The 18,820-nt window shown below is 32.2% G+C and overlaps 2 protein-coding genes across 8 annotated transcripts in view; one reads left to right on the top strand and one right to left on the bottom strand.

Annotated features, from left to right (window-relative positions):
- Positions 1–18,292, top strand: part of LOC132918643 (protein NDRG3) — a 52,666-nt gene extending 34,374 nt beyond the window's left edge. For 2 of the 6 annotated variants that reach the window (XM_060980031.1, XM_060980033.1), the window contains 3 exons: positions 7,030–7,114; positions 12,600–12,647; positions 17,356–18,292. In XM_060980031.1, coding sequence (XP_060836014.1) covers positions 7,030–7,114; positions 12,600–12,647; positions 17,356–17,450 — 228 coding nt within the window. In that variant the 3' untranslated portion in view covers positions 17,451–18,292. Of the gene's footprint in view, positions 1–7,029; positions 7,115–12,599; positions 12,853–13,122; positions 15,645–17,355 lie in introns of all 6 variants that reach the window. The other 4 variants (XR_009660528.1, XR_009660527.1, XR_009660526.1 and 1 more) reach the window with 4 other exon arrangements.
- On the bottom strand, positions 555–6,366 carry LOC132918642 (glucose dehydrogenase [FAD, quinone]-like). 2 transcript variants are annotated; one of them, XM_060980028.1, is made up of 5 exons: positions 6,171–6,365; positions 4,484–4,522; positions 4,173–4,391; positions 2,956–3,189; positions 555–2,409 (listed from the first exon to the last, which is right to left on the bottom strand). In XM_060980028.1, the coding sequence occupies exons 1-5, from the start codon at positions 6,247–6,249 to the stop codon at positions 1,043–1,045; spliced, it is 1,938 nt and encodes a 645-aa protein (XP_060836011.1). In that variant the 5' UTR covers positions 6,250–6,365; the 3' UTR covers positions 555–1,042. The 2 variants fall into 2 exon arrangements, with proteins under 2 accessions (XP_060836011.1, XP_060836012.1); XM_060980029.1 differs by lacking the exon at positions 4,484–4,522 and having other exon boundaries at positions 6,171–6,366.
- Positions 18,293–18,820: the final 528 nt, after the last annotated feature.

The raw sequence follows: 18,820 nt of genomic DNA, 5'->3' as shown, positions 1-18,820 counted from the left end.
CTGTTTATTTCGTCCGTTTCCGTTCACGATAGATACTAATATTGTATAGTTTTGTTGTTGTTCAATCGTCATCGACAAAAAAAAAAAACCGTAACTGGGTATGCTGACGGATTTCATAGTCGGACATCAAGAGCCTGTCCACGGACGTCGTAACTCGAGTTCTAATGGTAACGAGAACTATGTTTTTCTCTCCTTCGGGATTACAACGATACTTTAAACTATCAAATATCCCTCTCGTCAGTGATAACCGGAGTATTTCATTCGAGACGAAAATAAACTCGGTGTTGTATTTTGCGATTATATAGGTTACTGCGGGTGGTTTGTCATTACTGTGCGTGATAAATGCGTAGTTCGCCTTCACGCCAAGAAAAAACTCAAAACTAAAATAAAATATTTGTTTTTTACGATTCCGACACCGTCGTCCAGCTCAGATCGGAAAAATAATAAAAGTTTATAATATTCTAGATAATCGAGAATATAATATTACTCCGCACGACGATTCGGACGAGATAAACTACTATACACGAGATATAAATAATAATGCACACCGCACATTCGAGTTATGGCCGAAATATATTTTAAAATGGAGTAATCGACATTCATACATAACATATTATAAAGATTATTGCGCGCGTGTTTACTTATAAGTTAAACGGTAACGATATTTAAATGCGTACAAAAGCGAAACAATAGTACTTAATCTTAGCGATACAATACATCGCTATTAACGATATTACGATATAAACATAATATATATATATATATATATTATACACGTCAAATGAATAAACATAATAATAATAATTATACGTCATATTATAGCGAAAACGGAGTACTCTGAATTAAACGATAACCTTTACGCCGATAACAATATAGTAAAGACGGCCTTTGAAGTGTATAGTGGTATACCGCGAGGAAGAACGGATTTAAAAACAATCCGAATTTACACGAACAATATTCGCGCACGTCCGTCCGCGTGCCGCCGTATAGCCCCGCGGGTAAACGGGCGTGCGCGGCGCCGCCGTGTACGCGAACGATCGCGTCAGCGCCACGTGTTCTTGATGAACTGCGCGGCCCTCTCGGCGACCATCACGACGGGCGCGATGGGGTTGCAGTTGGGCTGCGTCGGGAACACGGACGAGTCGGCCACGCGCACGCCGCGGACGCGGTGGACGCGCAGCTCGGGGTCGACGACGGCGGTCGGGTCGGAGGCCGGGCCCATCTTGCACGTGCCCGCGTGGTGGTTCTCGCCGCGGGTGTGGTACCGGATCAGGCACCGCCAGTACGGGTCCGTGCCGAACGCGTGCCGGCCGCAGTGCTCGACGGGCTTCCGGTCGACGGTGGCGCCCAGCCGCTGCAGGGCCGCGGTGCGCACCAGGTCGTTGGCCAGCCGCAGGCCCCACACCAGCACGTCGACGTCCGCTTCCGCGGCCAGGTAGTTGGGATCGATCCGCGGCCGGACGAACGGGTCGGCGCTCGTCAACCGGATGGTGCCCCGGCTCAGCGGCCGCACGTTCACCGGCCGGACGTTCATCAGCACGTGGTCCGCGGCCGCCATGCACCCGCCGTAAACCGGTTGGGCGTACGCGCAGTTCGGCGAGTAACCGTCGAAGAACAGCTGCACGTCGGCCGGGTCCGCGGGCCCAGCCCGGTCCGAGCGCAGGAACGCGGACGTCTGCAGGCCGCCGGTGGTGGACAGCGGGCCTGACCTCTGCTTCAGGTATTGGCCTATCGTCTCGAACGTCAGCAACCGGTCATTGGTCACGTTCAGCTGGAAGCTCAGCTTGCTGGCCACGTGGTGCTGCAGGTTGTGACCCACGCGCAGGTCTTGCACCACCGGCACGCCCAGCGGCCGCAGGTCCTCCGCCGGCCCGATGCCGGACAGCATGAGCAGGTGCGCGGACCCGATGACACCCGCGCACAGGATCACCTCCTTCCGCGCCGTCAGCCGCCTGGTCCGGTTCGCGCTGTCCACGTACTCGACGCCGTACACCGACCGCCGGTCCGCGGCCACCAGAAGCCGGGTCACGTGACTGTTGGTCTTAACGCGCAGGTTGCCGCGGATCCGCAGGTGCGGCCGCAGGTACGCCGTGGGAGTCGTCATCCGGGTCTTGGAGTTGGTGATCATGAGCTGCGCGATCGAGAAGCCCATCGGTTCCGGGTGGCTCATGTCGATCTCCTCGTACCCCAATTCTCCAGCAGCCTCCATCAGCGTCCGCGTGATCGGCAAAATTTCGCTGGGTTTTTGCACAGAAATCGGGCCCCGAGTACCGTGGTGTTCCGTCTGGTAGTCCTTGTTGTTCTCAGACATCTTGAAAAACGGCAACACGTCATCGTATCCCCATCCGACGTTGCCGTCTCTCAACCACCCGTCGTATACATCCCGGTGCCCTCTCGAGTACATCGAACCTTAAACAGTTGAAAAAAACCTACTGTTTACTCCAATACATTATACTAGGTATTCAATAATAAATCATCATAAAATGTAACGTGTTGATACATCGAATGTGTGTTACACATAATATATTTTAAAATGCGATTTACCGACAATTACAGGTGTAGTAGTGGTCACTACGATTTCAGAAATGTGAATCATTTAATAATAATTTAAATACTTGACTAACATATGAACATTTTCAGCACATAACGTTTAAAAAATTCCTAAATTTGAAAATAGTTTATTTAATACAACGGCATACACTGCTATATAACATATTTAAATTTATTTAAATAGCTAGTTTAGAAAATTGTAATCATTGTTTTTTTAAAAATGTCTGATAGACACCAATTACCTGTTAAAGTACTACATCAGTAACCGTAGTTCGTGTATGCAAACATTATGCATTAGTTGTTACTGACGATTAGGTGGTTAACACACTCAATTCGCGTCATATTTTATTTCACAAATAACTACTATTGCCGCGGTCGTCACTGGGGACTTAGAAGTATATTTACCGGACAGTACAGCCGTTCCACCCAACACTTTTCCACGAGGCCAACCGCACACTCCTCCGAATGCCAAACAAGCGTTTTTTTGCGGCGTCGTAGTATACTGCCAATCATACTTCGTGGCGATTGCCGAACTCAGTAATGCAGGTATATCAGTGGCCGCCGGTTGCTCTGGACCTGATTCCAAAAGGGTCACCGTCCATTTAGGATTTTCCGACAGTCTCCCAGCCACTACGGGACCTGAAAATATACGATACATTATATTTCTTAGTGATCATGATATTTCAAAATTATTTTCTGTAGTGATCCATGTATTATATTATAGTGTTAAAATAATTATTCCGAACAGTTTGGAGTTAGCGCAGTGTATAGCAAAATTAAAGTACTAAAAGGTATTCTCTGAAACCCGCTCTCCGCACACAATTATTGAAAACATGGAAGTTTCTGATACAATTTTTTAGCTTTAAATAATATTATTCTAATAATTTTTAATATGCAAAACATATAATGTACTAAGTAAGTACTTAATGTATACAGTTAAAGGGATTTTTAGTTTCGATCGAAAAATTGGTTTTTGCTTTAACAAATAAATTATTCTGGACTTTTCATAATTTATTATTTTTTTTTTTATTGCATAATTTGTTTATTAAAACGGTATCAATTTTCAAATGCAAACCTTCAACATTAATATTAAAATGCCAAAGACAATATCTTACCAATCGTTTAAGTACATAATCTAATACTGTAGGAATAATGATCTAATAACTGTATTATAATTTAAAGTTTAGATTGGATCAGAAAAATAATTTTTGGGTATATATAGTACATTTATACTCGTATCCTTTTCAATTCTTCCGTATATTATAATTTTATTTAATTATACATTAAATGTCAGATTTGTGACTCGAAAATATCAAAATGTTAAAATGTTTACAAACAATATCTCAATGAGAATTAAAAATGAAAAAAAATAAAGTTGTTATTTGAAAATCCTAAGTAGATTATACTGTTTTAAGATTTAATGAATAGATGAACAGGATTAAATGCTTATTTTTATGAAAAAAATATAACATTTGATTAAAATAAGTCACTATAAATTAAAAAACGAATCAGATTTTTCGGGTATTTACCAAAACAAAGCTGCTATTGTTTCGCTTAAACATACCGCCTTCTTGTTTAAATATTTATAATGAATTTTTTTTTTAACGAGATGATTTACTTACCGGCTACTCCTCCGCCAACTACTATGAAGTCTACTTCGTCGATGTCATCATGAGGTTGCTCGATCACTCTTCTACACGAATCGATCAAAACACAATCGGATCTTATCAAAATGTCAGCGGCAATCATAAATTCTTCCAAATCGGGATTCGATTTACATAACTCCTTGACGAAAGACGTTTCTATATGTTCGGCGTTTTGTATACATTTTTCTGAATTTCCTAATGATCATAATAATATATAATAAAAAAAGTACGATCAAAATGCATTCGAGTATATTTAAAATAGCATTACATAATAGCATAATGGCTACCTTTATTATTCGAACTCGTGGACGCAAACACGTTTACCACTTGACACAACACATGGAAATAAAAATACACTTTCATAATTTTTTTAATCGTTATGACAAAATATGTAATGCAAAGGAATTATTAATACTATTGAATTGAAAAAGCGTTTTGGAGAAATGCATGTGGCTGTTCTAGCATTAATAAGTAGTATAAAATCTAGTGTATGACGAATAGAAGAATTTATACGTTGTTCGAAAGTTTTAAAACGAATAAAACGACCAAACATCCATAAACGCGAAATAGTCAACATTATATCTATGGTTTTAGTTAATTAATCATCATTTATCGCTCTTAAGAAACCACATAGGTGTGACGGAAACGTATTTTAATGTAGAGAACGGATTCCAAATACACGTGGTCGTGTAAAATTTCACATAGGTGCTTTTTTTATAGTTAGGTATATGCAAATACGAAAAGATAACAATAAGGGGTCACTATAATAATGTTTAGTGTTTAATTGTTAGACGACGCATTTATATTTATTCAAATGGATGGCTACATGGCCTTAAAGTTTAAGTATAATGATTCGGTTCTCTATATTAAAATATTATTTGTGTAACATATGAAATAACAAAAAGTCACATTATATAACATGTAACGCGGTATAATAATTATTAATTAAGTATTGAAATTAATACGGTTGATTTTTTTGTATTAACAAGATTGTAAGTAATACGGGTTTGATAATTGATTTTGATTACCATATTACAGTAGATAAATAACTACTAAATTTTAAGTTATATCAAAATAAAAAAAAAATTATATTCATAGTATAAGTGGTCGCTTAACACAATCGATTGAATTATGTTTCCGTGATACAAATATAATACAGCAGAGATATTCGTCAGAAAGTACATGAAACTATAGCTGATTAAAAATATTATTGTAAAAGTATAAATTATATAATCTCCAAGCTGATTGGATTTTTGACCGGATTAAATCAGATAAGTACATCAACTAAATACTATAAAATCAAAAAAAATATATAATACAGAAAAGTATATGGGTATGGGTAACATTAAATACCTATATTTAATGCACGGTAATTGAGTCAAGGCAATCGCTTATCACCTTAACACACAAATACCTTCCCCCAAAAAAGTCTTAGGACTAGGACTGTACAATAATCTACATTTGTATCTGTCTATATTCCGCCTAATATGAACCACTAACCTGTTACTATATTGATGAACATTTATCTTAAAAAATAATAAGCAAAATATAGTTTAAACAATTTTGAATATATTTAAAGCTCTTATAGTTATTTAGAATTACAGTGGCGTAGTCAAGATTTTTTTTCGGAGTGTGGGGAATGATCGATGTTTGTAAAATATACCTACCTAATTTAAGATTTTTATAGCGATTTTCATAGACCATTAAAAATTAATATAATTTTTAAATTTTCTTAATATTTCTAGGAGGCTGCAGCCCTCTCAGCCCTCCCCAAAGCTACGCCACTGTTAGAATATCATGATAGCTATTATACTAAATCTGATTCTGTAATCAAAATATTCTAATATTATAGTTCTACAAGTCTAGAAAGCTAGGCTATTATGATATTATATAGGTATAAATATGTTATTAATAATATGACATTAATTCCGTCTTGGATTGTGGGTATCGTAATGAAAATTTAAAATTGTTTACCTTTATGTTTTATGTGCTTTGAAGTAGCGAGTACGTTTAACACTTGAGCGAATATGTGTAAGTAAACCACAACATGCATATTTAAAAAGGTAAAATAAAAATGTATAATTAAATTTAATGGAAATAAAATAAAATCGAATTTATATAAAAAAAAAAGAAACTAACTTATATGATTATTATTGAACTGACATAAAAAATGTAGAATTAAACACTAATTAAATACAATATAGAAATACAAAAGAGGAAAAAACATAGTTATATGACGTATGACGTGAATTTTAGGCGTACTCACAGCGTAAATGTCCAATCTTTAATACGTGCAATATCTACGAGTAACGGACATTTTTTTATTGTTTAATTTCGGATATGATCGAATACAACAACGCGTGCAGGACTGCGCATTCGTTGCACATAATAATAATATAATATATTATCACGGTTAGTTATTATATGGCAAATTGTTGTTAGAATATATCATAAGTGTGATACTAACGCCATAATTATTTCTATGGCATAAATTCAAAAACCGTATTCGTCTAAGTCCCGTAAATTCATTAAAATACGAGATGTCTATATTCAAAGACCTGTGACCGTTTTAAAAAGTGATTTTAAATTGTACCTATTTGCTATGACGAGTGATTGCGGGCCGCAGTGTATAAACGCCGATAATCAATATTAATACACCAAAATACGCCAATGGGAAAACGGGGTTTGGTCCATAAAATCATAGTCCGTTCGATGAAACGAGTAAAAACGGTCACATGTCGATTTTGAAAATATACGTCTCGACACGGCGACGACGACGATAATGTTATTACATGTAATACTAATGGCATCGTTGTTTATTTTTTTCATTTAGATATCCGACTGTAGCATGGTGCTGGAAGAGGTACCACAAAAAATGTGTGAAGCGCTGCGGCTTTTCTTGCAAGGACTCGGTTACGGTAAGCCAAACCAGTCTTCGTGCACAGTAAAATAAGCGGAAGTTTTCCTATTTGTCTAATGCTTCGACGTTTATACTGAAAAATACAATAAAAATAATTTTTTTTTAATTAATAATAACAAAAGCAGTACACCTACGTATAATAATAATATTGGAGAACTACCTATGCAACAAATTTGTAGTCTTTATAATAATATTAAATTCACACATTTGTACGTTAATAATCATTATTTAGTCACAATGTGTCGTTATTGTTTTTTTTTTTTGTTTGTTTTTTCATTATTAATACATACGTTAACAATATATATATATATATATTTATATTATATATATATATATATATATATATATGATGGCAATTTATAAATGGTGTCTATATAGGCGTATATACGTATTTTTTTTTGGACTCCCCATTCAATTTTGTCAACAAATGAAAAAATTAGTGCGTTCGCGAATTTGTATTGAAATTAATAAAAATCTTGTTAGATGATTTTCTTGTTGTTGTACACTCTGTGCGTATATTTTATGTTTCCGTTCAACTACTTCTACTATATAGTAATAATATATCAAATAGGTCATCGAGTAAAAGTTTTATTCGTTCAAGTACGATGCGAATCACGACACGATATTGACGAGCCATATCATACCTATATATTTGCTGTGGCACGGTCCGCAAAACGGTGGCGTATACGAGTTTTTTTTTTAAATTTTCTTCGTTTATCGAATATAAGAATATTCGACAAACGAACAATAGACGACCGTTGTAGAAAAAAAAACGTTTATGCGTTATTATACGCCTAACTAAAAAACAAATTCAAATTAAATATATAATATAATGTTGAGATAAGTCCTCCTGCGTGTACGCCGCTGTATAATAATAATATGACCACCGCATAGTACCTACGGAGTAAATTATATATCGTCGTCACATAACATTGGTATATTGCAAACATTTATACGACACGCATAATTTTGTATTAATATATTATATTTGTTGCGTTTAATTTGTGTGCACCCATAATATATACATATTGTGTAAATTCAATTACGAGCGGTTCGGAGTTATCAATCGCAATAATCGCAATACACAATACGATCGTGAAAAAAAAAAAATTAGTCGTTATCAAAATTACGTAGGTATATTATTTTACATACGCCGCGAGTGTATTAAACTGAAATAGATACGGTGTGCACTCAACGTTACTAAACAATTCTAATATAAATCCGATTTGACCTGAATCGCTCGTGATTTGTCACCTTTACGTACTGTTTATAGGTACTAATATAATGTACTGTTCATTTTATATAATACATATACATATATATATATAATATTCAAGTAGTGATCATTTGCTACAGTATTTCACATTCAATTTTATTGATTTATTATATATTGTTATGTATATACAGGAACATTTGTTTGACGAATAGGTATAGGTGGCATATGTTTGTTTTTGTATTTTAAAAATATTATTTTACGAAAGATTTTATTACAAACAAATTCAAAATAATTATTTTTTCTCTTATTTGATAAGATTGCTTAAAATGTGTTAAAATAAAAAAAAAAATGTTTATAATTTTATAGATGATACACATAAAGATAAATTCGAATCTTTGTTATGGCCAAATAAGTTATAATGTCCATCTTGGTCTAAAATAAGGAATAGATCAACGATATTATAATATAATATTGGTATTTTAAATTGTAATAAAACAATGGACATTATAATATGCCCCAATGACATATTATAAGTACAGTTGATTAAGTAATGATATTTTTAAAAAATAAAAATTAATACACATAAATGTGCGTTAAGTGAATAAATCGAAATACAGTGAAATTATATAGCTTTATTGTGTTGATATTGTTGTGTGACTGGTGCGTATTGTCTGTAATAGATAACTTGTCATTGATAAGACGTCAACTAGCTATTCAAATGTAATGGTTTTGACATTCAAGTATACGACTACAGCAGTGAACGTATGATTTTAGATTGAACTAATATCATAATGCAATGTGTTATTACTTATTACGTATTATATTGCATTGCTTGATTTATGTGATTTTATAAAATATTGTTAAATAATATCGGCACGAATGAATATTACTGGATTTTGTTTAAGACGGAAAGTAGCAAATTTCTCTCACTATAGTCTAATTAAATTCATATATATATATTTATAGCATTTATAGCATTATATTTAAGATGAATACATAAAAGAAGCATATCTTAAAACGTATTAAGTGAAAATATGATTGTTTAGCCAGAAGCGTTTATATTGTAATGTTATCACACGAATATAACAAAGATCTAATTAAAACAAGGGTTTTATTTTTTAGAACCTACCTAGGTATATGACGCTTGTAAAACGTACTCGAATTATAATTCGATACTTTACCTATCTACTTTTTATGTGTAAAAAGAGTTTTATTAATTTTTTTTTTATATAATTAAATATTGATCGATAAACCTTAGTTAAATAGTTAAAACAAAACCAAGAGCACAGTTGGAAATTCGTTAACAGTTACTGTATAATAGGTACAATAAAACAAAACGGTAACATAAAAATATTATGACAAATACATTTCGTCTGCTTGGAAGAAAATTATCATAATCTACAACCTTAAATTTATATATAGAGATAGTTTGAAATTAAATTGTTTTTGTTCAATTTTTATAAATAGATAAAAAGTTTTTTGATATTTTTTGTTATGTGTACGTAATATTTATACTTTGCATTATCATCAATAGATAGATTTATTTTGATCAGCATCCAACACGAATGGCTAATTTTAGAAGGTTGTTCGTCAGAGACGGATAACGTATTACACCTATTAATTAGTGTATATGATGGTGTCACGAGTATGAATACATGTTAAACGCGTAGACTTTGCACCTTTGCTAATAGCATACTGTAGTATGGAAAACACGTATATTCGATATTTAAAGTACGTAGGTACCTACTTATTATAAATGATTTCCGTAGGTACACCAGTCACCCGCCTACGCAGTATAATGTAGTCGTTATATTGTGGCTTTATAAATTTCAGCGACGTCGATAATACGTCACGCCTAATTTCACATTTATCCTGTAAACGAAAGGACGAGATTCTTCAATCAAAATGTTTGGTTTTGCATTAGTTTTATTTAGCCCACACACATGTATTATACAGGTGCACATTTCTGATACAAAAGAACCGAGAAAACGTTTTCGTTAATTCATAATTCGTTTTCATAATATTAATCTAATACGGAAATTTACACTCAATGTGGTATTATATAGTATTATATGTATATATATATATATTTTTTTATTTTATAGAAATATTATCAGTTTTTAAAACTATTGCTATTAAAACGCAATACGTCCAATATATTATACATAGGTTATATTATATTCTCGGAATAATATATCGGGTTATGTGTTAGTCTGCTCTATAGAAACGCGTGTTTTCCTTCATAGAAATCAATTCAACAACCGTTCGCATCGATAACGTACTATTTTCACGATCGGCTTTTGGATATTTTAACGTCGATTTGTGTTTTCAATTTCAACGATCTATAATACACCGTCGATAACGACACGACCTTTTCACGTCGTCATTCCTCGTTTCAACACCCCTCCACAGACAAAATTTCATCGGATCTTACTTAAATCGATGTCCGCCCCCTGCCACGGGTCTAAAGCGCAGCTTGCTCTACGCGTGTATCATATTATTTTTATAATGGACAATAACAATCGTTCGCTGTTTCACCGAATTGACGTAGTATATTATTGAAACGCGTCTATAAGTTTTGCACACATTTCGCTATGCAATTTTCTCGTAATATATATACACATATACACATATATACGTCGACACGTGTATATCATGCTCGCCCAACATAATAGTGTATAATGATTTATTAAACACTATGTCATATATTATATCTACTTATCTGACTATTAATTGTATGCGCGCGCGAACGAGAAAAATCGTTTAAACGTATACTATAGTAATATAATTATTGCCGTAATTAAAAAAATAATGCGACTTATTTTCCAAGCGAAAATCTCGGACGAGTGTGAATGTATTAATATCACCTAAATTTATTGTATATACATATTTTAAATATTATAATACTCACACGTGCGCGCTCGCGATTAAACGATTATAATAATGTATTGTCTAATATACTGATATAGCGTATGGTGATGTTGTGTCGAGACGTATAAAGCGTAACCACGTTTACTATATACCGCAGTTTGTCCGTCGAACGACGACTGCCTTATATTATTAGCCGAATTCGCCATTTATTCTAACGCACACGCCTCATGTGGCTGGACGATTGTTGTTATAATTTTTAATAAACGCTACGTGCAATTTGACCTAGATAAAATGTTATGATGTATCTACATGTTGTGTGTGTGTGTGTGAATTTATACAGACCGTACATCAGCGTGTAGAGCCATCATTTATTGCACGATTTTATATAATATTATATATTAATAATAATATTTTTTTTCATTTAGTATATACATTATATACATGATTAAATATGTTTGTGCATCTGTTATATATTTTTTTTTTTTTGTATGTGTTATTACGACTGTAAATTATATACTATAACTATTAAGTATATTATAATATCAAACATATACATATTTAGATACCTACGCGGTGATTCTTTTAACTTTTTTTTTGTTGGAATTTTAGAGACATATAATGTAATTTTAACATATTAATATTATATAACTGGCTTATTACTTCCTTCCCCGTGTTTGTCGGCAGAACCACAACGATAATATCGATTTATTTTGATTTTTAAACTGTGACCTATATTTTCGATTTTATAATCGGAAGCAGAATAATTTTCTAAAATGAAAACTCTTACATTAGATAATAAGAAAAGAATTGTCGGTTCAATTTTATAATACTACTTCCACATATTAAGAACATTTTTGTTCGCGTGATTTTTATAGCTCTAAAAACATTATCAATTTCATATTTTCGATGTATTTCGAGTGTAGGTACACTATAAGTAATTTAAAATAATATGTAACGTGTATTATATTATTATATATTGTACTATAATATTTGACTCGACACCAGTGGTTTTACCGACACGCTCGAGGGTGACGTTTTATACAAACCGCAAACGCGTTATTTTATATTTTTCGAGAAGAAAATGTCAAAAAATTTAACACTTTTTAAAGTGATAAATATTAAATCTGCCGTTTAAAAGGATCACCGTAGTGCTCTGTGTGATGTATATATATATATATATGTATATATATACATGCCAGTGTATATATGTGTATATATTTTATAGTTTACACAGTGCTATAATAATATTTATAAACGATAATATAATGTTATATATTACCTAAATAATTAACTTTACCTACGTAATCTATACATATTTATTTTCATGTTTTTTTTTTTTTTTGTCCCGTACATGTTGTGTGCGGTGGGTGGTGGCGTCAACGGATGGTCGCCACAGCTGTGAGACTCGGCCGGCCACCGTTGACCGTATCCAGATCGGCTGAAGGTAAAAATGTACTAGCTAATGCATTTAGCGCACGGATGCACGAATAGTTAGCGCACGCACACACACCCACAGAAACACATACACACACATATATATATATACAGACACACACGTACTACACACACATCAAATACACCCTCCTACCTACCGGGCAAATTGATCGACTAAAAGTATATCAGCTTCGAAAAAACGAAATTTGTAACACGTAAGTGTCATAATATAAAATGCTTGACGGAAGAAAACGGTTTTTCAACGTTTCCATAATATTGTTATATTACATATTTTTATAATGATATCTTGCTTTTACCTTCGCCTTATACACTGTCTTATGATATAAATATGTACTCTCTCTCTCTCTCTCTCTCTCGTCTTCTCTCTCTATCTCTCTTTCTCTATGTATCTCTTTATCTCACGAATTTCTATTTATGAACTTCACTCACTTTCTTATTTTTTTTTTCTTTTAAAACTTTTATAGTTGTATCAGAATATTATAATCGCGAGGCTGGGCATTATGGTGTTTAAGATGAGACGAAAGTTTTTTACGACGTGTTAAAGTTTTTTATTCGAGTATGTCGTTATTGTTTTGCATTTTAAATAAAAATTACAATTATATTTATGTCTATTGTTATACGTGTATAAAATTGTCTCGACTACTTGGTCATTGTTGTAAACTTATGAATACGATTTTGAGTATAAAACATATGTGATATGCACTATATTTTCGATAATATATGTTGTGATTTAATATAATGTTTTATAGAACCTATATTTTCATTTTTATTTTTTTGTTTGATGGAGTTCGAATGCAATATTTTTACGACGACAAATAAATTAGGTATTAAAATATAAACTTTTTACCGATACCGTCCGTCTTAGGAAAAAAGTTTCCCCTAAAATTACAGGTATTAAAAAAATACTCAAACATTTTAAAAACATTATTGTTAACACAACCAATTAAATAAATTTAAAAAAAAGTTACTTGGCTGCGATACTATATTTCTTCCGATTTAACTTATACAAGTATTATCACGAAATTATTATTGGAAAAAAAAATAAAGTTTAACGTCCAGCCTTGCTCATATTATATTCTATACTATGCTATCCACACAACTATAAGTGCAACGCTATATTTTGTTTTCAAACACGTATAATTATTTAATCAATACTGTTATTTTTATAAATATACAATATCATTACACACGCTTATGTAGATTTAATTTATGTATGCGTGTACAAGTTAGAAATCATTAATAACTATAAATAATTTTTACTGACATTGACGCAACTAAATAAAACAGTGGTGTTTTCGAGGATACAATAGCGTTAGGTAATCAGGTTTTACAATATACAACAATTTTTTTTCATGAGAATTTGTTCAGTTCGATTGCTCAGAATCTACTATCATAACGCCCGTCGTGCAGTGCCTCGATAAATTACAATTATTTATGATAACCAATTTGAACCAAACTGCGGAAATGTGTTCATAATATTAGTTTATCTATATAAAAGCAATTTTGCCTTCAAGTGTTGTTGCATATATTACGTTTAAAGTTATCATTTGCTCGGAATCCAAAACCGTTCAAGCGTATACTAACGCGTTACTAATACACCAGAGAAATCAAAATTGAAATTATCCGTTTTATATTCTTAGTCGTATATACATATAGCACGGTCTAATCAAATTAATAAGTTATATAATACATAATCGTCCAATACAGCAATATGATAATTTCGTTTAAGTCAGTTCAACAATTAGGTATTATTTGTCCTAAAATGTTAAACCGTTGAAGACATTTAGACTTTTAATAATTGAATTTATCTAATACTTAATCATTTAAAGAAAAAGTCTAACCTTATATCTAAAGTTAAATTTTGGAATATAAAATAATATATGGTTATGAAACCGAAAGATAAATACTGCCATGTTTATTGGTTTTAGTTTTAAACGAGCCGTCGAATAATAATATTACACTTGAAAAACAAATAAATTCGTAGAAATATAATATCTAATTACCTGTTAATAACCATGTTTTAATGAAAAAAAAAACTTGTGTCTATATATTATTGTATAATACGTCATATTTTCGAGTCGTGTAATTTTGTATTGCAGTTTATTATTTATTTTTTTCAAGATTCAGCATTGTTTGTAATCGTGCCTTTGATAAAATATCAAACATATTTTTAATTTAAATTGTGTCTTGAAAATATATACACATTTATGAAATAATTATAATATACAATGGGCATATAACACACATTATCGCTATAATTCGTTCTGTTGTAAATTGTTTGATAGAAATGTCTTCGATTACAATAATCTCTCATCTTTGGCATATTATTATTTATCGATCAGGAATAACACACTGTAACTAACACAAACATAATAATCATAAATACTCATTAATTAATTAAACTATAATTATTAAACTAATTTAATAATCTAAATATGATTTATAGTTTCATTTGAGAACTTAATATTATTATGTATGTTAGCAACTATTAAACTATTCATTGCACGTCGATGCATAATGTATGACACACAAAACTGAAATTAAAAAAAATTGCTTGAATAGTTTAGTTTAATTTATTAGTACCTATCTAGTAACTTGTTATTTTTCAAACACAATAATTAATAATACATACATACAATAAATGTTTCTTTTATGTTGAATAGATTATCAAACAAATAATTACTAAAAAATATAATCATTGACATTTTTTTTTATTAATTATATTATATTCATAAAAGTATAAGCTGTTTACCAATATATATTTTTTTAAACCAATTGTATTTAAGACATTTAAAGAATTTTATTATAAACTTAGGTGCTAATGGTAATTCAGATAAGAAATAATGATCCCGACAAAACATTCCGTATAGGTTCACCTAAAATGATACGAGTTTGTAATAAACAATGAATTCGATTAAAAATTTTCCGAAGATATTTCAAAATTAACGAATACAAATTTATTCAAGCGCATACTACGAAATCACGGGTAAATTGTATACAAAAAATTAAGTACTTACAGTAAATTTGCATCCCGGTTAATAACTATTTATCATAATAGTTTAGAAATGACATTTTGCATGGATAATGTTTGATAATTTTAAATGAGCTTATATTTTTTATGTATATTATAGTATATATTAATATATTATATACAGACGTATATATGACATAGGTAGAGTATATTTTAATTTAAATTTCGAAAGTTCAATTTTAAATTTTTCTTTAGTAACAGTATTTTTATTAAATATAATACTATAGTAAATTTTAGAAAATAAATATTTTTACTATTTAAAATATATTAATTTTTTTAATAATTTAATTATATGTATTTATATTTTACTACATAGCGTAGGTACATACTAATTTTATTTATCTATAGCAATACTGAAATTAGTGATTTTATAAATGTAGATTATATATTATTTATAATTTACTAAGGTCGTCTATTGCGTTTGAATAAAATAGAATTCATGATTTTATTAAATTAAGCTCTTATTAGAATTTTAGTCTTCAAAAACACACATGATTTTTCAAATAATTTACTTACTAAAAATCGAATTATTGTCATAGTAAAACACAACAAACATTAATAATTAATGTAAGCATTATAGACCTATGAACTAATTTAACAAAATTAATTTGAAATTTTTAAACTGAAATGATTTCAATAGAAAAAAAACGGCTTAAAAAATAACAAAACTGAATGTCAGCTAATTTAGAACGAAAAAAAATAATTCCGTACTAAACAGCCTTGATAGTACAACACGATTTTATTTCTATACCAATAAATATTATACCCATCGATAAATAAACACTCCCCTACTACACTACCCTTCATTGGCCATTATACCCACCCCTGTAAGATGTTCACCGAATAACATGTTTCTGATTAATGGTACCGATAGTATATAGACATGTGCTTTAGTATAATTTTAGTTTATTTAGTTTGTGTAGACATAATATTAGCGAGTATTCTTCCTTCGTACAATATTATACACAAATATAATATATTATAATAATATGTTGTGCATGTAGGTCGAATAGATTTATTTCACTAGCCTATTATTTTTGTCGTTTGGACACGTAGTTTTTGCGTCATCGTGTATACAGTACGCGTGTAATACGCATGACATGTCAGTGGCGTATACAGGGTTTCCGAACGGATGTCCGGACGGGGTGGTCACGACGATGTGCGTAAGTCCAGATTACTTCTGCTCCAAGTCGTACGTGACACCGCGAGTTGTGAAAATAATCGCAACACACTCACACACACACACAGTACACACACACATTCGATTCGGGAGGGACGGAGCTGATGATATCGACCACTCGCACAGTCGCACGTGAATTATACGCCACCGACAATGATATAATTTCGCATGCATATTTATAATAATATTATATGATATAAAATAATTATTTGTTGACGTACTATTGTCGTTGTCGTCGTCGTCGTCGTCAGCGTACGCGACAGTTTGTACGAGATAGTTATTTGGTTTTTTATTATTATTTTTTTTTTTTACGCGTAAATTTCGTACACGACTAATACGCAACTATTTGATTTCGTCGTTGCGTTTGTCGTCGGCCGGATGTGACGGCGGTTGGACCGCGGACGTGGGCCTGAAACCCGCCGACCGACCGTCATCCGCCCGCCGGGCAGTGCAGTCTTTAATGACGGCCGTGCCGTTTTTTTGCAGTTATATCGAAATCCATAAGGCAGTCCGCGTCCAAAGACAGCGTGCGCAGCTCGCCGTGGCCGTTCAGAATCACCGAAAACCCGCTGACGGCATGATGACATGATGCGCGTAATGCGTTTATGTCATTAGCGTGCGCAGGTCGTCTGGCGGCGAGGCGGGAGGATGGTGCTATAGCAACAGTTTTACAATAATAATATAATTATAGGTATACGCATATATATATATGTATATATAGATGACATATATAAATATTATAACATAAAATATACACCCGTGGAGTATTTTCGCGGTCTGGCATCGACGAGTCGTGGGGTGACAAACGTATACGAACGGTCTGGCTAGTTTGTTTTTTTTTGTAGACAATTATATACATATAACAAATATATATATATATATATATATATATATACGTAGACCTATATGTATTATGATAATAAACAGTTATGTAATATGTAATGACGTTAGGGATATTGAGACTCATATCATCAAAAAAAGCTTCAGACGTAGTTTTTGCTAAACGGAGAAACAAACTCCGTATGTATTGTTATAATGTATAAGTACGCCTAAAAATTAAATTAAATTAATATATTATTATTATTATGATATAATCGTTAACGAATAATAAAAACGACGAGATAAACGAGTTAGTTTTAATAGACTGCACAAACACCTGCGCTTTTTTATTGTTTGTTTGTTTTTTTTTTTTTATATATATATATACTTTACGTTGTTGATTATTGATGTTAATAGTTTGTTAAGTGTTGCTGTTATTTAATCAGATATATTGTACACGCCGTGGATTTTATATACCGTTCTGTATGATATAAAGATGGATTGTGATAAGTAACAATATATAACAATGGAATTTATAATTATACATATTTGTAATTTTAATTGTTGCATATTATGTCTTTAAATAATTATTACATTGATAATACGTCCGCTGTTTGTTCGTTATTACCCGAAATAACGCGTTGGCGTATGGTCGACACGTACCCATGTGATATTGTGTATTCTTATTATTATCAAAGTGCCCATCTGATGCCTATTCTATAGCATAATGATATTACAAAATATATTAATATGCGCTATAAACATATTTACTGTGCACACATTGTTAATTGATATTAATAATTTAATATGTTTTGTTATATAGTAGTTTAAACGATTATATGATATATTCGTGTTTTTTACTTTAAAATGTTAAACGACAGAACCACAGAACACGTAGTCGACATTGACATGTATTACGAGCTTTTTGAAGGTAAATACTCGTATAGAATACGACAATACGTCATTCATTTGTTAACGAAAAAAATGCAGTCAAAAAGTAAGAAAACTAAAATAAGGTAAACGAAACGGCGTCAAAATAAGGTTATGAAAAAAAAATATGTATGAACATTTTTACCCCAACGTTGTCCACGATAATCATAATATCATGACGAAGTTTATCCCAATAATAATA

This window comes from Rhopalosiphum padi, chromosome 1 (assembly GCF_020882245.1).
Source record: "Rhopalosiphum padi isolate XX-2018 chromosome 1, ASM2088224v1, whole genome shotgun sequence".
NCBI classification, from domain to species: Eukaryota; Metazoa; Arthropoda; class Insecta; order Hemiptera; family Aphididae; genus Rhopalosiphum; species Rhopalosiphum padi.
This window is presented reverse-complemented; position numbering and strand designations above follow the sequence as displayed.

Bases quoted from the DNA above. Each gene is read 5' to 3' on its own strand.
- LOC132918642 (XM_060980028.1), bottom strand. From the start codon at position 6,249: ATGCATGTTGTGGTTTACTTACACATATTCGCTCAAGTGTTAAACGTA. The intron at 3,190-4,172 runs GTAAGTAAATCA...GTATATTTTCAG, and splicing joins AGTTGGCGGAGGAGTAGCCG to GTCCCGTAGTGGCTGGGAGA. The intron at 2,410-2,955 runs GTAAATATACTT...CAACTGTTTAAG, and splicing joins TGGAACGGCTGTACTGTCCG to GTTCGATGTACTCGAGAGGG.